The sequence below is a fragment of the Podarcis erhardii genome, assembly GCF_964252035.2.
Source record: "Podarcis erhardii genome assembly, chromosome: 1".
Taxonomy (NCBI): Eukaryota; Metazoa; Chordata; class Lepidosauria; order Squamata; family Lacertidae; genus Podarcis; species Podarcis erhardii.
Genome location: NC_138497.1, coordinates 12,031,374 through 12,056,640, shown reverse-complemented (window position 1 = coordinate 12,056,640; position 25,267 = coordinate 12,031,374). Strand labels below are relative to the sequence as shown.

The 25,267-nt window shown below is 48.3% G+C and overlaps 1 protein-coding gene across 1 annotated transcript in view; it reads right to left on the bottom strand.

The window, feature by feature from the left end:
• NUDT14 (nudix hydrolase 14) overlaps window positions 1-25,267 on the bottom strand; it is a 60,884-nt gene that overhangs the window by 10,332 nt on the left and 25,285 nt on the right. Inside the window, exons 2-3 of the mRNA XM_081866404.1 lie at window positions 23,138-23,181; window positions 1,153-1,217 (exon numbers count right to left, since the gene is read on the bottom strand). Coding sequence (XP_081722530.1) covers window positions 1,153-1,217; window positions 23,138-23,181 — 109 coding nt within the window. The remainder of the gene's footprint in view (window positions 1-1,152; window positions 1,218-23,137; window positions 23,182-25,267) is intronic.

Here is a 25,267-nt window from a genome sequence, read left to right as displayed (position 1 = left end):
TCCATCTGGTACGCAGGTGAGACCCTATCTGCCCGCAGACTGTCTCACCAGAGTGGTGCATGCTCTAGTTATCTCCTGCTTGGACTATTGAAATGCACTCTACGTGGGGCTACCTTTGAAGGTGACCCGGAAACTACAACTAATCCAGAATGCGGCAGACTGGTGACTGGGAACGGCCGAGACCATATGACACTGGTCCTGAAATACCTACATCGGCTCCCAGCACATTTCCAAGCACAATTCAAAGTGTTGGTGCTGACTTTTAAAGCCCTAAACGGCCTCGGCCCAGTATACCTGAAGGAGCGTCTCCACCCCCATCGTTCTGCCCGGACACTGAGGTTCAGCGCTGAGGGCCTTCTGGCAGCTCCCTCACTGCAAGAAGCAAAGCTACAGGGAACCAGGCAGAGGGCCTTCTCGGTGGTGGTGCCCACCCTGTGGAATGCCCTCCCACCAGATGTCAAAGAGAACAAATACCAGACTTTTAGAAGACATCTGAAGGCAGCCCTGTTTAGGGAAGTTTTTAAAGTGTGACATTTTAATGTATTTTTGATCTTTGTTGGAAGCCGCCCAGAGTGGCTGGAGAGACCCAACCAGATGGGCTGGGTACAACAAACAAACAAAGTAATTATCATCATCTAGTCCAAACCCCTGCAATGCAGGAATATGCCTCTGTCCCATACAGGGATCAAACCTGCAACCTTGGCATTCTCAGCACCAGGCTCTAACCAACTGAGCTATCAAGCACTCTGCAAAGGCAGCTGCTTTCTTTAGTGGGTCACACGTTTCGAAGCCTAAATGGTTGGGAGTCTAAAGCATGTTTGTAAGTAAGTGTAGTGCACCCTATTGGCCTGGGATAGCTCAGTTGGTACAGCATGGGGCTCTTAATCTTGGGGTCATGGGTTCGAGCCGCACATTGAGCAAAAGATTCCTGCATTGCAGGGGGTTGGAGTAGATGGCCCTTGGGGTCCCCTTCCAATACTACAATTCTATGATTCTACAATTCACCAGCAAGGCTAGTGCATCTTCCCCCATCTCCATCACAAAATATTACGCCACAGGTATTCAAAGGGCCACCTGCTTTTTACTGCTAAAGCCCCTCAAAAGCTGTGCTTCATTGGAGAGCAAGAACTAAAAGCAAAGAAAGGGGATTACCTGGACGGAACTGCTTCACCACAACAAAGCACCGCCGAGAAGTATTAAAGATCAGGATGGCCACACTGAAGAAGGAGACAAAAGTACAAGGGAGGAGGAAACACAGATCAATGCACTTGCAAGCAAGGAGGCATCCGTAAGCTTTAATGGGTTTAGGGGCTTGGCCTTGGAAGGCAGGATGAGCTAGCCACAAGAACACAAGGACAAAGTTGTTAAATTCATAATTTAATTTCGGAGATAAGTCTCTGGCATGACTCTATGTTTCTGCACACCAACTCAGGTAGAAAGCTGTAAAGTCGTCTGGACACATGGCATGCAGTAGTACTGGGTGCAGATGGAAATGTTAGTTATAATGACCCTAAGTGGGGCTGCAAGAAAATGTCATGGTGTGGCTCCTGTCCAGGGTTCCGGTCAGCCACACCCACTTCCAGGACTCCGCCTTTCTGTTTCCTGCTCCCAGCATTCCATGCTCACTGAGCATGCTCCGTCCTCGTGGGGCGGCTTTTCCAAGCAGCTGCCCCTGGTTCTTTTTCCTAAATATTTTCATGCTTTTTCTGCAGACCTTGCAATTCCCTTGTGCCTAGTGATATCGTTTCTTGGCTGCATAAAGACCCCCAACTCTTATACAATCAGTACATCTTATAGGGTATGAAACAGAGGCTTGGTTGTTTGAGACTTCCATCATATGCCAGACCCCCAACATTTTCGGCATGTTGAAGCAGTTGTCATCAACAAAAGAAATGGCGCGTGTATGACTGGCGTGTAAATTAGTCATTTGGGACCATCTTTGCTGATTTCTGCGAAACTTCTCTGGAGCAAGTGCCGTCGCTTTGACGCACAGAAGTGAACAGAAACTTATTATCAAGATGGGCAAGTGGTTCTGGCAGTTATTTTACATCAGAGACAAGCAAGCATCAGAGACAGTTGTAGTCAAAAAGGTTTGCAAATAATCACAGAAGAATTAAATAATCAAGAAGCTTCATCTCATTAATCAAATTGTTCCCTATCACATGTTAATAATAAGTAACAATCAAAATTCACAAAATGTACACAATGCTTGATTGTAAGAAAACTCAAAGAGGTATACACTATTTGAGGCTATAAAAAGCTTTTAATATTCTCCTTTTCTCCGTCTTTCTAAATTCATTTCCCCAACTGACTCTAAATAACATCCCATAACCAATTCTAAGTGCCTTGGAATTATCTTGTCAATCTCAAGAAGCCCTCCACCAGTAGTCTAAAAGGCCTAAAAGCATTGCACATGCAAAATGGCTAAGAATTGGAGGCTACGACACTTAACACAAATTATGCTGTGAGCAACACACACACACACACACACACACACACACACACACACCACACACACACCACACACACACACACATTTCCTCTCCCTATAATATGGGTCCAGTGTAAGTTATGGCAGTTTCTGAAAGGCAGACAAATAATTGTGTATCTGAGGGTGACATGATCTATGCAAAACCCAGCCCAGTCATAAAACTCTACATAAAAATAAGATCCACTGAGCCCAGAGCGACTTTCCTCCCCAAGCACAGATGGGACAAAATGAAGGGCTGACGAAATTCCACCCTCACAACCTGTTCTTCCTCATTTCCCTTTGGAAATTTGGAGGTATAAAGCTTCTTACAATTTCTTTCCATGCTTTTTATATGGAAGAGATTTTATCCTGGTTTTTCTAGCCGGATTTAATGCCAACTAACTGTCAAGCATATTTGTTAATTGATGTATATATTAGAGTTCCATGATAACTTGTTGACTACCGAATATTAATTTTGACTGATACCTTGCCCTGTTTCAAAGACCCAGGAATCTGTTCAAGGCGACTGAAGGGTTACGGAGAACATAAAAGAGAGAGGTGATTATCAAGGAGTTATACAATGCCATAGTGCTGAGAAACTTGTCTTTAATTCTTCATCTGTGAGATTTGCACAATGTGAAATGTGGTTATGTCTGATATTATTAAAATTAACCACCCCCTAATAAAAATTAAAAGCAGCCTCCATAGCACTGCACTTCAAAGATATTATTTCCTCTGCTTCCTCCCTCCTCCCCCGTCCTGCCTCTTCTATCTGTTTCCCAAAGGCTATTTTTTTGGTGTTTCCCCCCCAGTGTTTTTTCCTTATAAAAACCCCCCACTATGACATGGGGTATTGCTTTCTATGAGCCAAATCGCTAATAGCCTAAGGACCTGACCATGCATGAATCAGGGTCTCTAATAACTGCAGTCCATTCACTCTCCCAAAGGTCCCCCAAGCTGTCCAGAATTAAATGGGTGTCAACACAAGCAATACAATTTGCTTGCTTATGATTCTAGTTGAATTCTGCAGAGTGCAAACAGGGGTAGAGGCAACTGCCCTACGAAAATGTCGCCTTCCTACACAACAGGTAGCCTGCAGAGTATCTCTCAGGGATGCAGGACATTTGGAGAGGAAGTCATGAATATTGCCATGGCAAGAGGCACATCCTGTCTCATTTTGCCCGCAATGGCCAGTGAGAAGCCAATGACAGAACCTGAGAAAAAGCTAGGAAAAATATTTTCCACACATAGACGGGCCAGAAATGGCAAAATGCGAAATTTCGAGGGGAGAGTTAAAACCATCCGATGAAGTATTTTCTCTTTCGGAATGAGGAACGAAGGCTTTTAAAATGAAATTTTGCAACATTGCTGCTGCTTCCGACTGGATGGCTAAGCAAGCAACACTCTTAAGGCGATGCTGGAAAAAGCATTTCCAAATATTGTAGAATGCAGAAGATCTTCAGGTTTTAAGTCTTGGAGTGCAGTCTGGGATTAGGGGACGCAAACAAAGTAATAAAGGAAGTTTATGGATCATAAGAAAGAAATTATTGCCAATATTTCAACTTCTCTCAAAGATGGGGGAGGGGCTATACTCTCCCCATAAATGGCTGCATAGTTTTCAGAAATTTTGCATTTCTGATCTCACAAAGGAGTTATGTGCCTCTCAAGGGTTTTTAATATGTGTTCCTGCTTTTTATCACGGCCATAATGATTGGATACTACACGAGTAATACATTTTCAAGAGGCTCACAAAATTAGAATTTATATTCCAACAAAGAGGCAGAAAGAGAGAATAACGATGACTTGAAAACGAAGTAGCATGTGTCAACTCACTGAAGAATGGGTTATTATCCCCCCCCCCCCATTTCAGTCACTTAAAGACATACAAAGAACAGATGGAACAATCAGAACCAAGCTGTCAAAGTTAAGGAACAAGATCAAATTAAACTTGAATGGAATAGTGTTTTCATTACAACTGTCTCCTTTCTGTGCCATCTTGAGACAACAGGGAACGTTGAAACACGGAAGATTTGTGAAACTTAACAAAAAATCTCTGCAAAAAGCCAAATTAGTTGTTAGTTCAATTAATAGTTTAGCTTCCTTGAACACTGAGGAAAGGGGTTTTCTTGTTCTAAATTGGATATGTTTGTTTACTGTCAGATATTTAAGGCGGTTGAGAGAACCAGGCTTCAGATAATTTACTTTCAGTTTCCCTTAAAAGTGGCAAGCCCTTGTGAACTTGGGGGGGGGGGTTGAGGCTTATCACTAACTCCAGGCACTGGTGGAGGAACGGGGGGCAGGGGGAGCACACCACCCCCGGCACCATCGGGGGGGTACCATCATGGCCGCCCCCAACACATGCTACCCCCCACACCACACTCCCAGGATGCGCACCAGCCACGCCCCTGCTTGCTCTCTGCCCCTGGTGCCAGAGCATGCAGCTTTGCTACTGACTCCAGGCCAACTTCAAACCATGGTTTATGGAAACTGGCTTGTTCAAACAGCTAATTGTAAACCATTGCCCCCAGTTCTCACACTATGACAAGCTGCGTTTAAGGGAAACGGAAGGTAAATGCTGCCCAGTCCTTCTCCTGGCTATGTGAGAGGAAGGCGTGGGGACTGCACAAGTCTGACACTTGCTTGGGCTCATTCCAGCTCAAGCGCATCACACTAAACCATGGTTTAGCGTAATATGCAAACATAGCTGCAGCGAAACTTCGTTAGGCTGCCCAAAATATCAGACGAATGAGAAGATAAATGGGGGGGGGGACACAAGCTGAAATAAGTAATGGGCCTGCTCATACCAGCTTTCATTGACTTTTTTGGAGGGGCCTTGGCCTTGTGGTTGAATACTTCAGCCCAGTATGCCTGAAGGAGGGTCTCCACCCCCATCGTTCTGCCCGGACACTGAGGTCCAGCGCCGAGGGCTTTCTGGTGGTTCCCTCCCTGCGAGAAGCGAGCTTACAGGGAACCAGGCAGAGGGCCTTCTCAGTAGTGGCACCCGCCCTGTGGAAAGCCCTCCCATCAGATGTCAAGGAAATAAACAACTATCTGACTTTTAGAAGACACCTGAAGGCAGCCGTGTTTAGGGAAGTTTTTAATGTTTGATGTTTTATCGTGCTTTTAATAGCTTTTAATATTCCGTTGGGAGCTACTCAGAGTGGCTGGGGAGGCCCAGCCAGATGGGCAGTGTATAATAAATAAATAAATAAATAAATAAATATTATTTTGTGTCTCCTTTGGCACTGAGACCTCAGCATCTGTTGCTTTCTCCCCAATGAGGGAGGCTTGGGGAGGCTAGTGAAGACTAGGCATGGGGGGGGGCGAGGCTAGGTAGCGAAAGTGTGTGTGTGTGTGTACGTCATTTTGATGTGGGAGATGCTCCAAGGGAGCAACACCCAATTAGGAATACTGTACAGCCAAGTGTTTGGTTTTTCTTAGGGCGGGGCGCAGAGGCATGTTTGCATTTTAATGGACGTCAAACCCTTATTTGACAACACAGTAACCATTTTGGAGCTACGTGGATTCCAGTTGTCCTGGATTTCTTCGGATAACGAGGAGGGGGCTTTCACCATTGGAAAGTGCATACACAAGCGTTATTAAAAGCTTTATTTGAACAAATGAAATGACTTTATATCCTCCTCCCGCCCCCGTATTGTAGTGACAACATATTTGGCACCATAATGGACGAAAGATTAGATCCGGCCACTGTGTTGTGTTATGGGAATGCCTAAGCAGAACACAACGGCAGGAAAAGAGTCTCCTTGGAATGTATGAAGCATACACAAGAATTTAATCTGAAATTGACATCAAAAGGCCCCGAACAATAGGTCTCATGTGCAAACATGCCAGAAATGCATACAATTTGTTTTTGTTCTTACTCCCTCCCTGGAGAATACAGTCAACAAAACCTTGTTTCGGGTCCATTGGGATGCTGAGAGACGACAGAAAGAGCCGATGGGAAGAGAAAACTCCTTGGGAAGTGAGGGTGCCTCTGACCTGCATATACTGCTCCCTCACTTGCAAAGGCTCGCCCGTTCGAGTCAAGAGAATATTCCCAAGCTCATCCCTTTGGCCGGGGCAGCTCCTCCCCGCCTCCCAATGAATCCTGCATACTCAGGAGATCAGTGCTCACACCAGAGAGCTCAGAGGAGCGCTGCAATTGCTCGAGTCACTGAGTCAGGGATCCCAGAGCTTGAACCAGCAGATTTGACCCTGACTGACTGCTTGTCTGGGAACTTTGCTCCAGAAACTATGCTGCTCATCAAGGGGTTGTGATACGACGGCGCTCCTATCACAAGGGGTTGCGCGGTCTCTCTTGTCATCTTGCAATGCTCCACCCTCTGAGACAGCCAATTGATCCAAGCAGTTCCCAGCAGGGTAATACTTCTGGAGTAGCCTGTAGTCCTTTCCCCTGAGCAAAGCCACTTCTGCCTTGTAATGGTTCTAGGGGTTGCTCGTGCGTAAGTCGTCGCCACACCTGGCTGAGTTACCTGGGTGAACCCTATTCTGTCCAGACAGCCACTCACCCGTGTGTGATGGCCCGGGATTCCGATTCAGAGGATGAACCAGAGGAATCCCAGCCTGCACAGGAGTCCCCGCCTCCAGGGCCGGCTGAACTGGGGCAAGGCCTAGATGCTGAAGAGCCTGCACCTGTGGCAGAGCACCGGGAGCTGGCCCCAGGTGAAACCCTTCTGGCCCCAGAGGGGCTTGAGGACTCAGTGGCTACAGGTGAGCCTCCTCCAGGGCCCAGTAACCCTTTGGCCTCTCCTGATCTGCAGCGGCTTAGGGCAGAGAGGCGAAGGGAACTGGTTGCTCCCAGGAGGAGTGCTCGCCTTAAGGCCAGAGGAGGCGGGGCTCCTGGGGGCCGGGACCGCCCCTGGCCTTAGAAGAGGATAAAAGCCCAGTCAGCCCGGCCCCAGGTTGCGGGAGCAACGTCGTTGTTGGCTTTGGACCTTCCTGTGCTCCTGTTCCCTGCTCGGCCTCCTGTTCCTGACCATCCGGTGTTCCTGTACCCTGCTTGGCCTCCTGTTCCAGCGTTCCTGTTCCCCGCCCGGCTCTCCGCCCCGGACCTCGCCCCTCTTCGTGTGGACTCAGACTACGCTCACGGTACCTTTCCCCCGGGTCCAGCACAGTTTGCTCCCGCCACACCCGCACTCCCCCTTCATTGGGGTGCGTTCGGGAAGAGCCAGAGGCCATGGCTGACCAGGCGGCTGCGCTGGTGGCTTTGGCCCAGAAGAACCGGGCCTTGACTCACACCGTGCAGCAGCTCAGCGACGCGGTTACGGCACTTCAGCAGTGCTTGGAAGCCCTACCGGCTCCTGGGGCCGACGCCCCGGCTCCTGGCAAGTACCCAGTGGCTTTGCCCGAGAAATTTGATGGGGCCCCGGCCAGCTTTCCCATGTTCCTCGCCCAAGCCAAGCTGTATATTCAGGGGCGAGCCCGGAACTTCCCTGATGACCGCACCAAGGTGCACTTTTTGATTAGTTTGTTAAAGGACCAGGCGGCCAAGTGGGCATTGCCACTACTCAGGCAAGACTCCCCCTTGCTGGCAGACTATACGGGGTTTTGCAATCTTTTGGAGGCCACGTTCGGCAACCCCCAGAAAGGGAGTCAAGCCAACCGGGCGATTCGGCGGTTGAAACAGGGCAAGTCCACGGTGGCCGCATATACCACGGAGTTTCGGCTGTTGGCACAGGACTTGACCTGGAACGACTCGGCACTGCGGGACCAGTATCTCGAAGGGCTTTCGGACGAGATACTGGACCAGCTGGCCACAATGGAACGCCCCACCACGCTAGACACTCTCATTCAACGGAGTCTACAGATAGACGACCGGCTGGAGGATCGTCGCCAGGCCCAGGGCCGCCGACACCTCCAGTTCTCGGCACCAGTTTCTTCTGGCAGCCCCACGGTCACAACTGAGTTATCGGAGGAGCCTCTGCAGTTCGGGGCAGTGCAGCCACGCCTTTCCCCCGCAGAGAAGGTGCGGCGACGGGAGGGGAATCTATGTCTCTACTGTGGCGGAAGTGGACACTACGCTCGGTCCTGCCCTGAGAAACGCCAGCCGCAGGGAAACCGCCAAACCCCAGTAGCTGATGGCCCTAGCTACCGGGGGTCCCAAACAGCGCAGAATGGGCCCGCACCAATGGACTTGCAACATCTTATGGTTCCGGTACGTTTATACCCTCCAGGTGGGCCCTGGATTCTTACCCATGCTTTGGTAGATTCAGGAGCAACCCGTTCTTATATGGACACTGCTTTTGCTGCCCATCATCAGGTGCCACTTCGGAACAAGCCAGAACCGGTCCAGGTGGAAGCAATTGACGGACGGCTTCTACGTTCAGGAGCCGTTACTCAGGAGACCCAGCCCCTGGTCCTGTGTCTCCAGCAGCACCGGGAGTTGCGAACTTTGGACATTGCCTCTATGCCCCGGTTCCCCCTCGTGCTCGGGATGGACTGGCTGGAAGCTCACAACGTTCAGATTGACTGGGTCAAACGGACTGTGCACTTCCCAGATCCATGTTCCCATGCTCAATCCGAGACGCTGGCGGCCGCGCCCATGGAGGAGGCAGCACCCACGCTCCCAGCCGTGTACCAGGACTACCCGGACGTGTTCGAGGAACGGGGGGCAGACCAGCTGCTGCCGCATCGGCCTTTTGACTGCGGCATAGACCTCCAGCCCGGAGCGCCCTTACCAGTGAGTCGCTTATATTTAACAGAGCCAGAGCGTGAGGCTTTGCAGGACTTCTTGCGCAAGAACCTGGAGCGTGGGTTCATTAGGCCTTCCACCTCGCCTACCGCGGCACCAGTGCTCTTTGTTAAGAAGAAATGTGGGGAACTCCGCCCTTGCCATGATTACCGAGCCCTGAACAAAATTACCATCCCAGACCGGTACCCCTTGCCCCTTATCTCGGAGTTGCTGGAGCGGGTGCAAGGGGCACAGGTGTTCACCAAGCTGGACCTCCGGGGGGCCTACAACTTGATTCGGATCCAAGCCGGGGATGAGTGGAAGACAGCGTTTGGGACCTGGTACGGGCAGTTCGAATACTTGGTTATGCCTTTCAGTTTGTGCAACGCGCCTGCTGTGTTCCAACGCTACATCAACCACGTGTTCCAGGACTTGTTAGACAAGTACGTGGTGGTGTACTTGGATGACATACTGGTTTACTCCCGTGACCCGGCTCGCCATGAGGGACATGTCCGGACCGTGCTGCAGCGCTTGCGTGAGCACCGTTTGTACGCAAAGCTCAGCAAGTGCGAGTTCCATCAGCGGACTGTGGACTTCCTTGGACACCGGCTCTCTCCAGATGGGGTGCAGATGGACCCTGGGAAGGTGGCAGCGGTTCGAGAATGGGCGGCACCCCGGAACCGCAAGGACCTACAGCGTTTCCTGGGGTTCGCCAACTACTACCGGACCTTCATCGCAGATTATGCTCATCGCACCACCCCGTTGACCCGGCTACTGCGCCCAAAGACGCCGTTTTCCTGGGACAAGGAGGCAGAGGAGGAGTTTCAGGGGTTGAAGGCCTGTTTCCAGAGGGCGCCAATCTTACAACATCCTGACCCCTCTCGACCCTTTGTGGTGGAGACCGACGCCTCCAGTACGGCTCTCGGTGCCGTCTTGTCTCAACAGAATGGACCTGAAGCGCCACTCTTACCCTGTGCCTTCTATTCCCGCCAGCTCCTACCAGCGGAGCGTAACTATACTGTGTGGGAGCGGGAACTACTGGCCATCAAGTTGGCCTTTGAGGTCTGGCGCCACCATCTTGAGGGGGCACGACATCTGGTGGAGGTGAGAACCGACCACCGGAACCTGGAGTACCTCCAGACCACCCGCAAGCTGAACCAAAGACAGATCCGGTGGGCGTTGTTCTTTTCCCGGTTCCAGTTCCGGATCCGCTACATCCCTAGCTCTCAGAACCAGAAGGCGGATGCCCTGTCCCGGAAACCTGAAGACAACGCAGACACGGTACAGCAAGCAGAACCCACCACGATCCTACCTCCAGCTGCATTCCTGGCCACCCAGGAGGCGGAGCCACTGCAGGCTCGGGTGCGGGAACAGCAGCGGGTCGACGCTTGGGCCCAGGAACGACTCCGGGAGCTGGCTGAAGGGTCCAGCCCACAGTATCCGGGGCTGGTGCTGCATCAGGGCCTTCTGCTGCACCACGGTCGTCTGTACATCCCGCCAGGGCCACTGCGGCTGGAGGTTCTCCGGATGGCCCATGATGCCCCAGCAGCGGGGCACTTTGGACGGTATCGGACCACCCATCTGGTAAGTCGTGAGTTTTGGTGGCCGCGCCTGAAGGCTGATGTGGCTCGCTACGTTGCTGGTTGTGATGTCTGCCGGCGCGCCAAGGGCCCTACCGGGCAACCCCCCGGCCTACTTCAGCCATTGCCAGTTCCACCACGCCCTTGGCACACGGTCTCGTTGGACTTTGTAGTGGACTTACCCCCGTCTCGTGGCTGTACCTGCCTTCTAGTTTTCTCCGACCATTTCACCAAGATGGTGCACTGCGCCCCCTGCCCATCTGTACCCACAGCCAAGGAAACCGCTCAGCTGTACCTTCAGCATGTCTTCCGCCTGCATGGCCTACCTGAGTGCGTGGTGTCCGACCGGGGCGTTCAGTTCACATCCCGGTTCTGGCGAGCATTACACCAGACCCTCGGGACAGAGGTCTGCCTCTCGTCAGCCTACCACCCACAGACCGATGGCCAGACGGAACGGGCGAACGCGGTGCTGGAGCAGTACCTCCGGTGTTACTGCAGCTACCAGCAGGATGACTGGGTCGACCACCTGGCATTGGCGGAGTTCGCCTACAACAACACGGTGAATGCGTCCACCCAGCAGACCCCGTTCCAGGCCAGTTACGGTTATCATCCACGGCTGTTTCCAGATGTGCTGCTGGCATCCGCGGTCCCGGCGGTGACGGAGTGGCTTCAAGAGCTCCAGTCCCAGCAACAGCTTTTGGTGGAGCAACTGCACCAGGCCAAGGAAGCGTACAAAGCCCAGGCCGACCGCCACCGCCAGGTGGGGCCGGAACTTCGCGTCGGTGACCTGGTTTGGCTCTCCACTCGCCACCTCCACCCCTCTCGACCTTCGCGGAAGTTGGACGCCCGCTTCACCGGCCCGTTTCCTATCGTGGACCAAGTCTCTCCTGTGGCATTCCGTCTCCGGTTACCCGCAACCCTGAAGGTTCACCCGGTCTTCCACAGGTCCCTTCTGAGTCCGGTGGCCCCACCCGACGAGTTCCACCCGAACCGTCCCCGACCGCAGCCAGTGTTGGTTCAGGGAGAGCCTGAGTACGAGGTGGAACGCATCCTGGACTCCCGATACCGCAGGGAAAGCTGCAGTATCTCATTGACTGGAAGGGGTACGGACCGGAGGACCGTTCCTGGGAACCAGCGGCCAACGTCCACGCACCTGCCTGCCTCCGAGAGTTCCATGCGACGTACCCCGGCAAGCCGGGTCCGGACCCTCGGTTGAGGGGGGGGCCTGGGAGGGGGCATGGTGTGATGGCCTGGGATTCCGATTCAGAGGATGAACCAGAGGAATCCCAGCCTGCACAGGAGTCCCCGCCTCCAGGGCCGGCTGAACTGGGGCAAGGCCTAGATGCTGAAGAGCCTGCACCTGTGGCAGAGCACCGGGAGCTGGCCCCAGGTGAAACCCTTCTGGCCCCAGAGGGGCTTGAGGACTCAGTGGCTACAGGTGAGCCTCCTCCAGGGCCCAGTAACCCTTTGGCCTCTCCTGATCTGCAGAGGCTTAGGGCAGAGAGGTGAAGGGAACTGGTTGCTCCCAGGAGGAGTGCTCGCCTTAAGGCCAGAGGAGGCGGGGCTCCTGGGGGCCGGGACTGCCCCTGGCCTTAGAAGAGGATAAAAGCCCAGTCAGCCCGGCCCCAGGTTGCGGGAGCAACGTTGTTGTTGGCTTTGGACCTTCCTGTGCTCCTGTTCCCTGCTCGGCCTCCTGTTCCTGACCATCCGGTGTTCCTGTACCCTGCTCGGCCTCCTGTTCCAGCGTTCCTGTTCCCCGCCCGGCTCTCCGCCTCGGACCTTGCCCCTCTTCGTGTGGACTCAGACTACGCTCACGGTACCTTTCCCCTGGGTCCAGCACACCGTGGCTGTCTCAGTCGCTGGCAGAATCCGTCAGTGGGTGTTTCTTGAACTTCTTCCAGCAAAGAAGCTCTTTGATGCCTAGTCTCTGCCTACTCTCCCTGCGCGGAAGCCTTCTGCGCTGGGAGGGTGTGCTCTCCCCGCTGGTCTCCGGCGAAGAGTCATGGAGCCACCTCGCCGATTCCCCCATCTGCCCCCCTTCTCCACTGGTGCTATGCTGATTTCCCTCCCCAATAGATGTGCTGCGTCTCTCCCTCCTGGGACGCTCTCCGTAATCCCTCTGCAACCCTCCCTCTCCCTCTAGCTCCAATGGCAGTTCCCTGACACGCCTTAAGGAGGAGGTGGGGTTGCGGGCACTCAAGACCCCTTCAGGGGTGTGGTCAGCCCTGTGTGATTGGGGGCTCTGGCTGTTTCATGCCCAGGCTGACCAACCCGGTTGGTCTGGAGGCGTGGCCCGCTCAGTTAAAATGGGACGCAGCCAGGAGATCTCCTCTTTCCTCTCTCACCAGCTCCTTTTTTTAAAACAAAAAAACCCTTTTATTTTGCTTTAAACAAATACAGATATAGTGGTACCTCGGGTTAAGTACTTAGTTTGTTCTGGAGGTGCGTTCTTAACCTGAAACTGTTCTTAACCTGAAGACCACTTTAGCTAATGGGGCCTCCTCCTGCTGCTGCGCTGCTGGAACACGATTTCTGTTCTCATCCTGAAGCAAAGTTCTTAACCCAAGGTACTATTTCTGGGTTAGCAGAGTCTGTAACCTGAAGTGTATGTAACCCGAGGTACCACTGTAAATATAAACAACCAAAATTACAAAAGAAAAATCCTTACTACTACTACTACTACTACTACTAATAATAATAATAATAATGAAAAAAGCTTAAAAACTACAAAAAAAATCCAAGTACATGGCATAGAACATAAGCCATTATGGGAAAGAAAAAGGAAAAAGGAAAGAAAAAGGAGGAGGAGGAGAAAAAGAAAAAAAGAGGAAGATGAGCCAAAACACAAAAAGCAAAACAGATATTCACTAACTTCCCAACTACAACTAATGCACAGTTTTTGAAGAAGGCTACTAAGAACAACACACCATAAACGTACAATGTGATAAATGGAGTGACATTAACCTCCTTTAATCAGGCAGGCAGATCAAGCAGCTTAGGCAAGAGAAAACACAGCCACTCTACTCCAGGGCAGTTGCACTAAAGCTACAGCCTTTTGATTATTTTCTGGTGCAACCCCTTTCCTTTCCCAGAGCTTTAACCATTAATGCAGGCAGGCCCTGGATTAAATGTGGGCACGCCTGCACAATCTTTCGTTGGCTCATTGAGAGCTCCTTCAAAGCATGCTGCATCTCGCTCCCCCCCCCCAAAAGCCAATACCATTCCAAATGGCTACTTAAGATGCAGCCCCTCAGAGACGCAAAGCCATAAGCTCTTGACAAAAACACTCAGCCTTTCATACTAATAGCCAAGTGGACTCTCTCCCCCTCAAAAAGGAAGATAATTAGAGAGGTCTAAAAGGCTATCCCTAAAGAAATGGTTTTTGCAACCCCCCCCCCAAAAAAAAGAAATTCAACATGCAATGTACATTTTTTAAAAATGCATTATGATCGTAGATATGGCAAGTACATTTTAACTTTTCTGCGGTGATGCAAAACACTACTATCCTGACGTTGTGGTCAAAGGGCTCCTTTCTTTTTTAAACCACAATCCAGTATCAGATATATTTGGCAATGACTCCTGTTTGATGCAAGTGCTACGAGATTATATTGAGGTTTATAGCTTATTGTGCAGGAGTAAATTTATAACAGTGATGGTATTTGGGGTCTTAAGGACCTCAATTTTAATTTATATGGGGTACTAGAGGCCTAATTCAAACAGAACAACAAATCCCCCTCTTTCTCCACACTTGAAGGGAGAAAGTTTAAACCAGAGCTTTCCAAACTTTGCATGTTAGTGACACACTTTTAAGACATACATCATTTTCTGACATAGTAATTCGGTTTTACTAACAAACCAGAAGTTAAACTAACCTCCTTCCAGCCCTGGGAGGAGCGCCGGGAGTGTTTGTGCAACACACCTACACACTACAGCCGACACACTAACGTGTCACGACACAGAGTTTGGGAAACTCTGGTTTAAACCATTCAGTTTGTAGAGAACAAGCTACAGTTTCCTGTTTTTTAATCTGAATAAAGGAAACTATGGTTTATGCACAACATAGTTACTCAAGAAACCAATATATCAAATCACTGTATCCAGCAAAGAAGTGGGGGGGGGGGCATAATTTGCATTCAAGGTTGGGCCATGGACTCCTGATACCTTCCTCCTGCAGTTTTCCATTTCACTAAATACCTTCTGGATACATGAATAAAAAATACTGAAGCGTTAACACCTCCTTATCTGAAATCCTGCATCAACATAAAGTAGGAATAGCAATGCTATAATCAAAATTATAATATAACCTGCAATAAAGCATGTCTCTCCTCCCAAAGCAGGCACTCTTAACACTCCGATTGTTTGACTTCACCCCTGAAGGCATACTCTTGCAGTGTTTCCAGAGACAGACGGATGCCAAAAACAAATCAAAATTTTTAATGCAACCCCTGCAATAACTTAATTACAGTGGTTTCCTGCCCCTCATTAATGTTAACTGAAGCCTAAATGATTCCAAAACTCTTCTAGTTAAACATTCACATTGCGTGTGTGTCCATGTATCTGTGTTGAAACACCACAGAACCCCTTTATTGTACAAAACATGCATGAAATATGAACTAAGAAGAGCAAAAGGAAATTGTTTTTTTATATGTATGTATTTATGCACCTGCAGGGTTAAAACAACAACAGCATGAATTGGGGGGGGGGAGGGGAGTTACTTTAGCAAGATATTCCTTGTGATGCCACAAGCAACAAGCCCTGCTCCTTTAACCATCAGCCTTGCAAGAGAATGAGGAGTAGCAATAATTTTTAAGGCGTATTAACAATCCCAGAAGCATCTATCTTTGAAACATAATCCACAGCTACAGATTATTACATTGGCTTGAGCTGCCTACGGTGTTTTATTTAATCAGCGTATAAAAGAATGAGGTGCCGAAGGACATTTTTTAAAACAAACAGACGCTCAGCAACATGGGCTTGTGTGTAATAATGGATAAAATATAGAGTGTAAGAAATTAAGCAACAACAAAAAAGGGAAGTGGGCTGTCGGGCCAACATTTTGTATACAATACACCGCATCAGTCACAGCATTTTAAAGTACAATATACTGTCTCTCTGTGTGAGATACTTTGGCCCACATCCCAGGATCCGCAAGGCAAGGAGACCTCACTGTTCCAAATCATTTTAAGGCGGAGGCGCAGGGAATATTTAAATAAAATTTGAAGTCTATTGTGCTTATAGCTTCACTCAGCTTTTTTGGGGGGTGTCACTTGTGACACGTGTTGCAATGACCTTTGATTATTTGTAAAAACTGCTTTGCCATCCCCACCCCCAATGCATTACGTTAACACCCTAACCCTGAAGGAATCCAAAACTGCGATGGCACACAGAACAACTTGCACTGGTTGCCACGATGGCAGACCCGGTCTCCTGCCTGCTGGTTGCAATCTGTGCCGTGCATGTGGAGACAGCTTTTTAGAAACTAAGGGTGTGCCGCGAACACAAGATTCACCTTGTGTCTGTTTTGGATCCGCTCTGTGGTGTTCCAATTAGAGGTGTTATTTGGGTGACAATAATTCACTGGGGATAAAAACTAGACCAGTCCATCAAAGCAAAAGATCCCTTCTTTTCCTCTTTACTCCGTCTCCTTTTGAATGCTAGTGTCTGGTTTAATGAGTCTGGTTTAACTTCTCAGAAAAGGGATGGAAGAAAACTTTGTGCATCTAACTTTCTGGATAAAGCAAGGCCACAAAGTGACTTGGAAGTTTAGAGGGTCCCTGATCGCACTCACGGCATCTTGTTAATGGTGCATTCCAAGGAACATGATATCATTACTCAATTCACCTTGGTTTGCCTCATTATGCAGGCTAACAAAGAACCACTGCACACCCTCAGCAGAAATGATTTTCATGTGGTCTGTTGACAAAACACCCTAAACACTCTCTAAGAGTAATTCCTAAGCTGTGCACGCTAGTGTGCCATGAAAAAGTAGGAACATGGTATTTGTCTTATTTGTTCATTTGTCTATTCTGTTGTCTACTCTGACTGGAAGTGGCTCTTCAGTGCCTCAGACAAGGTCTTCACATCACCTGCTACCTGATCCATCTACTTGAATTTTGAGTAAGGAGAAGTAAGCTTCCCATTTTAATTCAGAAAAAAGGGTACCGTATTTTTCGCTCTGTAAGACGCGCCAGACCATAAGACGCACCTAGTTTTTGGAGGAGGAAAACAAGAAAAAAAATATTCTGAATCCCAGAAGCCAGAACAGAAGCCAGAACTGTTCTGGCCTCTGGGATAGCCGCGCAAAGTCTCTTCAGGGCAGAGGGATGAAGGCTCCCCCTGCCCTGAAGAGCACACACATAATACGCACACACATTTCCCCTTACTTTTTAGGAGGGAAAAAGTGTGTCTTATAGAGCAAAAAATACGGTATTTCTCAGCTTTCAGAAATCTGGAAGCACTGCCCTATCTTTCAGTCTTCCACCCATCCATATTTTTGTGCCATGATACAATTTTGCACATCCACATCTGCCAAGAGTGGTCATTGCCAGTGCTTTGATGCCAACCAAATCTATGGCAACAGCATGGCTCTGCAGAGTTACTTGCCATGCTGGCAATGGCTGGCCTTTAAAGTCCATTCCCCTGAATTTCAGAGTAGTGTAATAATCCAATGGACCTGGCTTTTAGGACTGGACTCTAATTGAAAATAAATTTATACACTATAGGAGGGCCAACCCAGCAGGCTGTGTTACTTGCTAGCCTCCATCCAACCTGTGGTGCGATGGATGAGAATCTCACCTTTGTCAAAGAGGCATTGTCTCAACCACACACAAAAAGCAGATGGTTCTATAAACGCACACCTCCATTCTTCCAGGTGAGCAAGAGGCACCATCACGCTTCAAGGGCACATTCCAGACAGGCAAAAGCTCTTGAGAAGTGTGTGGGGCGGGGTGGGGTGTGGCCTAGGGAAAAGGGGTGTGGCCTGGGGAGAGGCATGGCTTGGGGGAAGCCCAAAGGCTGAGAAGACCCAAGAGCCGCATGTGATTCATTTTAAGGCAGCTCCCTATGTTCCAATTAAGGTCCCATCCAAAGGATAATTATGAACATGTGATACATACAAATCAGATAGTTATCTCAGTTGAAAGATATTTGGTTCTTTGGCTCATTCCTCTCTACAAAGGCAGGATGAAATTCATTATTCCCTGCATCGTCCTTGATAAAGAGGTGTCAAGTCCAGACTCGATCAGCTTCCAAACCCTGTTGATTGCACAACATCCCTTTGCAGCTTGTTCAAAAAGCTTTTCCTTAATGTTTAACCTGAAATGTTCTGTCTTCAGCTTCAGATGTCTACTTGTTCTGTTCGCGGTGGCCAAGGAAGATAATTGATACCTGTCTGTTTTTAAAGATCTCTTTACATGTTTATAAAGAGCACTCTTGTCTCCCTGTAAGCCTTCGAGGCCCAAGTATGAACAAGCCTCCCTCTTGTAACAATTCCCCTTGTTTGGTTTTCATTCAGCATGTTTGCTTGGTCTCCTTTGAACTCAACCCGCCCTGCCCCCCCCCCTGCAAATTCAGAATATGTTGAAAATATTTAGCGTTACTTAAAGATCCACTCTTTTTATCATTTTGGCTCATGTAATCACTGGGCTGCCAAATCCCATTGCATGGAGAGGTCCTGCGGCTGGTTCCTCCCACTATGTCCGATAGAAAAGCCTGATTTGTTCAGTTACAGGGCTCCGGGAAGGGCATCATGAGGGCTCTGGCCGCTTATTAGTGACCTTCTGAGAGCCCAGTAAACAAGGAAAACCTGCTGGGTGCACAGGTGGGGGGAATAAATCAATGGAGAACAGGGAATGGCAGGCTTCCCCTGCTCTCCTTTTGTTATTTATTCATTCCTCCATCCATGTAAGGTAGCGATCACATATATGTAAACTGAGTGCAAGTTGCAGGCCCAGTGTATTCAATGCTTTCAACATGAATTGAGTTCCCAGGTGGGTTATCACATGCACTGGCTATTTTGCAGGGTCTTGTGTGAATTGAATTGAATTCCTTTGTGTGCAGCTGTTGTTTAAATTTAGTACTCGAAAAGTTAAAATATGGGTATTTTGTGGCAGCATCCAAAAAGTCGCAATTAAAAACAAACAGACATGATGCATAAAATATGCACGCTCCCCGTGCTCCTCCCAGGGCTGAAAATGAGTGAATTTAACCTCCGGTTTGCTAGTAAAACTGAACTGCTCATCTAGAAAGTGTGTCACCAACATGAAAAAAGTTTGGGAAGCTCTGGTTTACAGGTTTCCTGAAAGATGTGAAGAAGAAGAAGAAGAGTTTGGATTTGATATCCCGCCTTTCACTCCCTTTAAGGAGTCTTAAAACGGCTAACATTCTCCTTTCCCTTCCTCCCCCACAACAAACACTCTGTGAGGTGAGTGTGGCTGAGAGACTTCAGAGAAGTGTGACTGGCCCAAGGTCACCCAGCAGCTGCATGTGGAGGAGCGGAGACGCGAACCCGGTTCCCCAGATTACGAGAGTACCGCTCTTAACCACTACACCACACTGGCTCTCAGTGGGAAGGTTCCTATAATAATTCTTTAAAGCATGAAGTTTTTATGGAAACATGTTACAGGTTTTTTTTTCCTCGTTTGACTCTGCAAAAACTCCCTTTACCTTGCCTCAGTCTGAGGCTTGCCTCTCGTTTTTGCGGGCACTCTTCTGTACGTGATCATTAAGCCCACAAAGGTTAAGGGTGCTATGCCTGAGGGCTGACGTGAAAAAAGTGCGACTCACACCTCCCAAACCTGCAAAAGGATCTTATGACTTCTTTCTTTTCAGCTGCATATATAACATGCATTTGAAACACACCTGCATACATTTAAAGGGTGCTGGGGAACAGTAGCTCTGTAAAGGATAAACTACAATTCCCAGAATTCTTTGGGCATAATCATGTGCTTTAAATTTATGGTGCACACACAGCCTCTGTCAGAGAGCTACCACTCCCAGCACCCTTAACAAACTGCAGTTAACAACACTATTATTATTTATTACAGGGCAGAGCAAGGGGCAGTTTATAATATACTGTATTTTTCGGCCCATAGGACGCACCGGCCCCTTAGGACGCACCTAGTTTTTTTGGGGGGGAAATAAAGAAAAAAATTTTTATTTCCCCCCCCAGGCGCGGGGCTGGGGCGGGGAAGGCCCGAGCTTCCCCCGACCCCAGCTCCCAGAACAGACAGCTCTCCGCAAGCCGTGGGAGAGCTGCGCAAAGCCCGAAGCCTGGGGGGCGCTGAGCTCAGCGCACCCCCAGGCTTCAGGGTGCAGGCAGCTCTCCACACGCCGTGGGAGAGCTGCGTGACTTCGCACAGCCCTCCCACGGCTTTGGGAGAGCTGCGAGAAGCCTGAAGCCTGGGGGTGCTCAGCGCGCCCCCAGGCTTCGGGGTGCAGGCAGCTCTCTGCAAAGCCATGGGAGAGCTGCGTGACTTCGTGCAGCTCTCCCACGGCTTGCAGATAGCTTCCTGAAGTCTGGAGAGCAAGAGGGGTTGGCACGCACTGACCCCTCTCGCTCTCCAGGCTTCAGCGAAAACCTGCATTCGCCCCATAGGACGCACACACATTTCCCCTTCATTTTTGCAGGGGGAAAAGTGCGTCCTATAGGGCGAAAAATATGGTAAATTCTTCAGAGGTGGGCATGTGCTTTAAAACTACCTTATGAATGTTATCTTAGAAAGGTGTATTTATCTAGGACAGCAGTGCTGGTTGGTACTGATGGCAGTTTTCATCCAAACACTTGTAGGTCACCAGCTTGGGAAAGACTGATCTGGTATATGCTCACATTGGCTAATTTAATGAGCTCGGTTCTTTAAAAAAAAATGCTCAGTAGTTTCTACCACATGCATGGACCTGGGATTGAAGGCCAAGTAGTTTTGGAATCCTGTTATCTTTAGTGATTACTTTAATTTAGAATATTATGAGCGCATTCAAAATATCTTATTTTGCGATCTTAATGCATCACTACTAAAAAAGGAAACTTTCTTTTAGCATGGTCCCACAGCTTAACGCACTGCGTCACAATTGAGACCGCAAAGGCAACTGATCTCCAGTTGTGATTTTAAAAAGGAAAGGAAAAGAGGAGTAAACAACGTGGAAAGACTAATGAATGAATCTGTAAAAAAAGTAGTACAATGGTTTCAGTAATTCAAATCTCAACATCATTAGCCACAGCCAATTTGACCGAGAGGAGCAACGTCTTTTGCATAGGCGCCAATGAAATGAACATGAGTTTTCAATGCCGGTGGCATGTATAGCTTTGTATAGCAAGGGAGATGAGTTAATATGTGAGCATTATGTTGCTTGTTCAGTGCATGGAGCATCTGTATTAGAGGCCAGAACAGTTCACCCGTCACCCACAATCCTTCCTCTAATGCCTGGAATTGACTGCTTTCAACATGAGAAAAGGATCTAGGGGTCTTAGTGGACCACAAGCTTAACACGAGTCAACAGTGTGATGCAGCAGCAAAAAGAAAAGAAAAGAAAAAAAGCTAGTGCTATTCTAGGTTGCCTCAACAGTAGTATCCAGATCAAGGAAGTGATAGTCCTACTCTATTCTACTTTGGTTAGACCGTACCAGGAATACTGTGTCCAGTTCCAGGCAACACAATTTAAGATGGATGTTGACAAGTTGGAAGGTGTGCAGAGGAGGGCAACCAAGATGATCAAACATCTGGAAACCAAGTCTTATGAGGAACGGTTGAAGGACCTGGGTATGTTGCCAGGATAAGCAAATCGGGCGACCCCCGTGCGTGCTGCACGTTTGAGAAAGGGCAGATTATGAAACTGGTCAAGCCAAGAAATAAATAAAAAAAGAACGCAAGAGGCTTGCAGCGCAGGAGGCATCCACAGTGAGTTCTACCCCAAAATAAAATTGATCTCTGCATTAGCGGTTCCGGATGACAAGCTTAGGGGCCTGGGGTGAAGAAGCCCTTTGTATTCCTACGATGGTAGAAAGGCTGGAGTGCAGAGCAAGATGGCTTGGCACGCTCACGGTTGAATGCTGTGCTCTGTAGTCACAAAAAAAGTTGCAGGATGACAGCTGCTGCACATGCGAAGGCAACAAATGTTTTGTGACCAGAGATGACTGGTGTGGCACGTGCACCTTATGCAATCATGTAAAACAGCAAGCAGCTATTTTAAAAACGTCCTGTGAAAAAGTCCTTTAAAAACTATAATTGCAAAAAAAAAAAAAACCCCACCCAACCCTTCTAGAAAACATATTTAGTGAGCTTTTCTCTGTAATCCCCCCCTCCTTTAAAAGGCTGCTAGGTATCATAGCCGCAATACTTATGAAGTGTTATATGCTGGAGAAACAATTTATGAAGTTATTATGTTCGAGAACAGCAAGGCGTAGCGAGGTACTGCATTTCCAGCAATTCACTGATCTCTCTAATCCCCCAAAGGAAACCTCTGGAGACTGGCCTCTCTTCTCCAAGCTGAACAGTGATGTTTTTGAAGTGTGTTCCCTGGCTTGGAACTCCCTTCCTCTGTGGGCATACAAACAGTCTAAACCAAGGGTCATACTAGACGTGACACTAAATGCATCACTTGGAAACACGTCAGGGCTTTTGAAATTTAATAATAGCTGCGTGGGAGGCGGGGGAAAGCTTTTTTTCAATACAGTATATGGCTAACAGCAGTGTGGGGGGTTTCAATAGGAATGCAGCCGGGAAGGGTTAAACTTACCCTCTCCGTGTGATGCAGCCCCAATCTATGAGTCTATTAATATCACATCTGATTTGGCCCAGAAAGCCAATTCAAACTATTAGGAGGGGAATGAGGAATGGTTCATATAGAAAATGTACTGCGTCAGAACGAACATTGGGGGGGGGGTGGATGGTATGCTTGAATGCATGGCCATGTTTTGAATTTCCCTGTATGGATAAAACCAACATATCAGCCCAAACCCAAACACATAAATCTCTAGTCTAGCTGAAACCTCCTTCCTGATACACTGTTCCCCTTTGAGAGGATGGTATAAGTGCCAGACCTTTCACAGAGATTTGCTGTTTGTACACAACCAAATGGATGCATGGATTAGATCAAACTGGTTAAGAGACTGAACTATAATTCAGGAAATCTCTGGTTTGAATTTTGCCTCTGCTGTGAATTCACCAAATGTCCTCTAACTCGTAGTTTATGCCAGGCCTTATAGGACAACCGGCTCACCTTAGAGGGTTTGGTATACAAAGAATGATGAATGGGAACAATCAAAAATGCTATAAGACTGTTAGGTAGGTAGGTAGGTAGATGATAGATAGATAGATAGATAGACAGACAGACAGATAAGATGTGAGAGAAAATTGATTGGTTGAAGGAATATGTAAAAGAAAAAAATGCTGCAAAATTTACCTGTCATGTGTCCTCATGAAATCCCATTTCTTTGAAATGCCATTCTGCAAAACAAAAAAGCCATCCCTAACAATTAGTACAGTATGATGGTCTTCAATCAATCAATCAATCAATCAATCAATTGTTCCATACATGTGTATGGTTTAAATGCTATTGTAGCTTATGCTGGAAACGGTTTGTATTTGGCACAGAGGTGGCATAGAACTAGTGTTACAATAAATACATTTGATCAGTTTAGAATATTTTGCCTACCAACTATGGTGGTAAAGGGAAAGCAATGCTGGGGCTGGGGGGTGAGGGTGGGGAACTGGTGCCACCGGGGGAGAGATACTGGACTTCACGGGGTCTAGAACCACCATCCTAGCTTCTGTTGACCTACTTGGTCTCCTTTAAAAATTCCCAGCTGGATGACCAATGGAAAGAGAGGGCAAGGTTCCTGCACCTTATCATGGTTGCACATAAAACACGCCATGTACCTACTCTAGGCTTCATTTCTCACCATCTAGTCCTTATGAGAATGAAGGAAATAAGTCACATGTTACCCCTGTATTTTCTGGAATTACGCTACAACCTATTTTCAGCCTTTGAGTTTTTATTCATTTATTTGCCATTTCACACCAAGGAGTTTTCCAAAGCAATTTACAACATAAAGCTTAAAAAACCCATATAAAGCACAACAGCTAAGCATGCTCATCCAAGATTAATTATAAAAGGGCAAATCCTTTTAGGAAAATGAGCACCGAAACAGGCCGAAACCCGCTCACTCACTGCCCTTCAGATTAATAATCAAAGGCCTGAATCTACAGCAATATTTTAGCATTTAGCACCAGGCTTGCTTTCCGGGAGAGAGCACTGTACAAGTGGGGAGCCACCACCGAAAAGGCCATTCTTGCATTGCCACCATGCTCAACTCCCTCAAAGGAAGCAGGGGGAGAAGGGCCTCGGGTGGCAAAAGGCTCCTTGTTTCATTGTGTTATGTTTATTTGTTGGTTTAAAATCGTATCTGTACATAGGCAGAATTTCATTCACACTTTTGCACAACGCCCTGGTTCATCTTTTGATGAACAGCAGCTAAGAAATACTTCACATAAATAAATTGTCGCAATGTGTGAACAAGGCTCATTTGGCAGCATGTTGAAAACCTTAAGCCAGGTGAGAGAAAAAGAAAAAGGATGAAACTGAGTCGCTGGGTGGGTGAAGATGCAACACAACAAAGGCAGGCCTGAAGGCTTATATACGGAATTTGTCAGGGCAACTGAACACAGAACAGTTGGTGGGGATTAGGCGACTGCACCATTGCCTTGGATAATAAGCTTCTGAACTTCGAAAAGTTAAACTAGGCTTTTTGCTGCTGTTGACACTGACTGTTTGTCCAATGGCTGGTTTATATGACATTTCCACAGGGCTAATTACAAAGTGGTTGCTCATCCTAGGAGAAACTCTCCTCAAACGTAAGCAGCTCTAAAAGCAGTTAAAACTGACCAAATCTATAAGGAGATGTCATTGGGGGGGGATGCATTTAGTTAAATATGCAGGCTTGGATCCTAAGATACGTTAATAATAATAATAATAATAATAATAATAATAATAATAATTTATTATTTGTACCCCGCCCATCTGGCTGGGTTTCCCCAGCCACTCTGGGCGGCTTCCAACAAAGATGAAAGATACACTAAAATGTCACATATTAAAAACTTCCCTGAACAGGGCTGCCTTCAGATGTCTTCTGAATGTCAGGTAGATGTTTATCGCTTTGACATCTGATGGGAGGGCGTTCCACAGGGCGGGCGCCACTACCGAGAAGGCCCTCTGCCTGGTTCCCTGTAACTTGGCTTCTTGCAGTGAGGGAACCGCCAGAAGGCCCTCGGAGCTGGACCTCAGTGTCCGGGCAGAACGATGGGGGAGGAGACGCTCCTTCAGATATACTGGACCGAGGCCGTTTAGGGCTTTAAAGGTCAGCACCAACACTTTGAATTGTGCTCGGAAACGTACTGGGAGCCAATGTAGGTCTTTCAAGACCGGTGTTATATGGTCTCGGCGGCCGCTCCCAGTCACCAGTCTAGCTGCTGCATTCTGGATTAGTTGTAATAAGGGTATTCACAGAGGGAAAGCTTCCCCCCACCCCCCTTT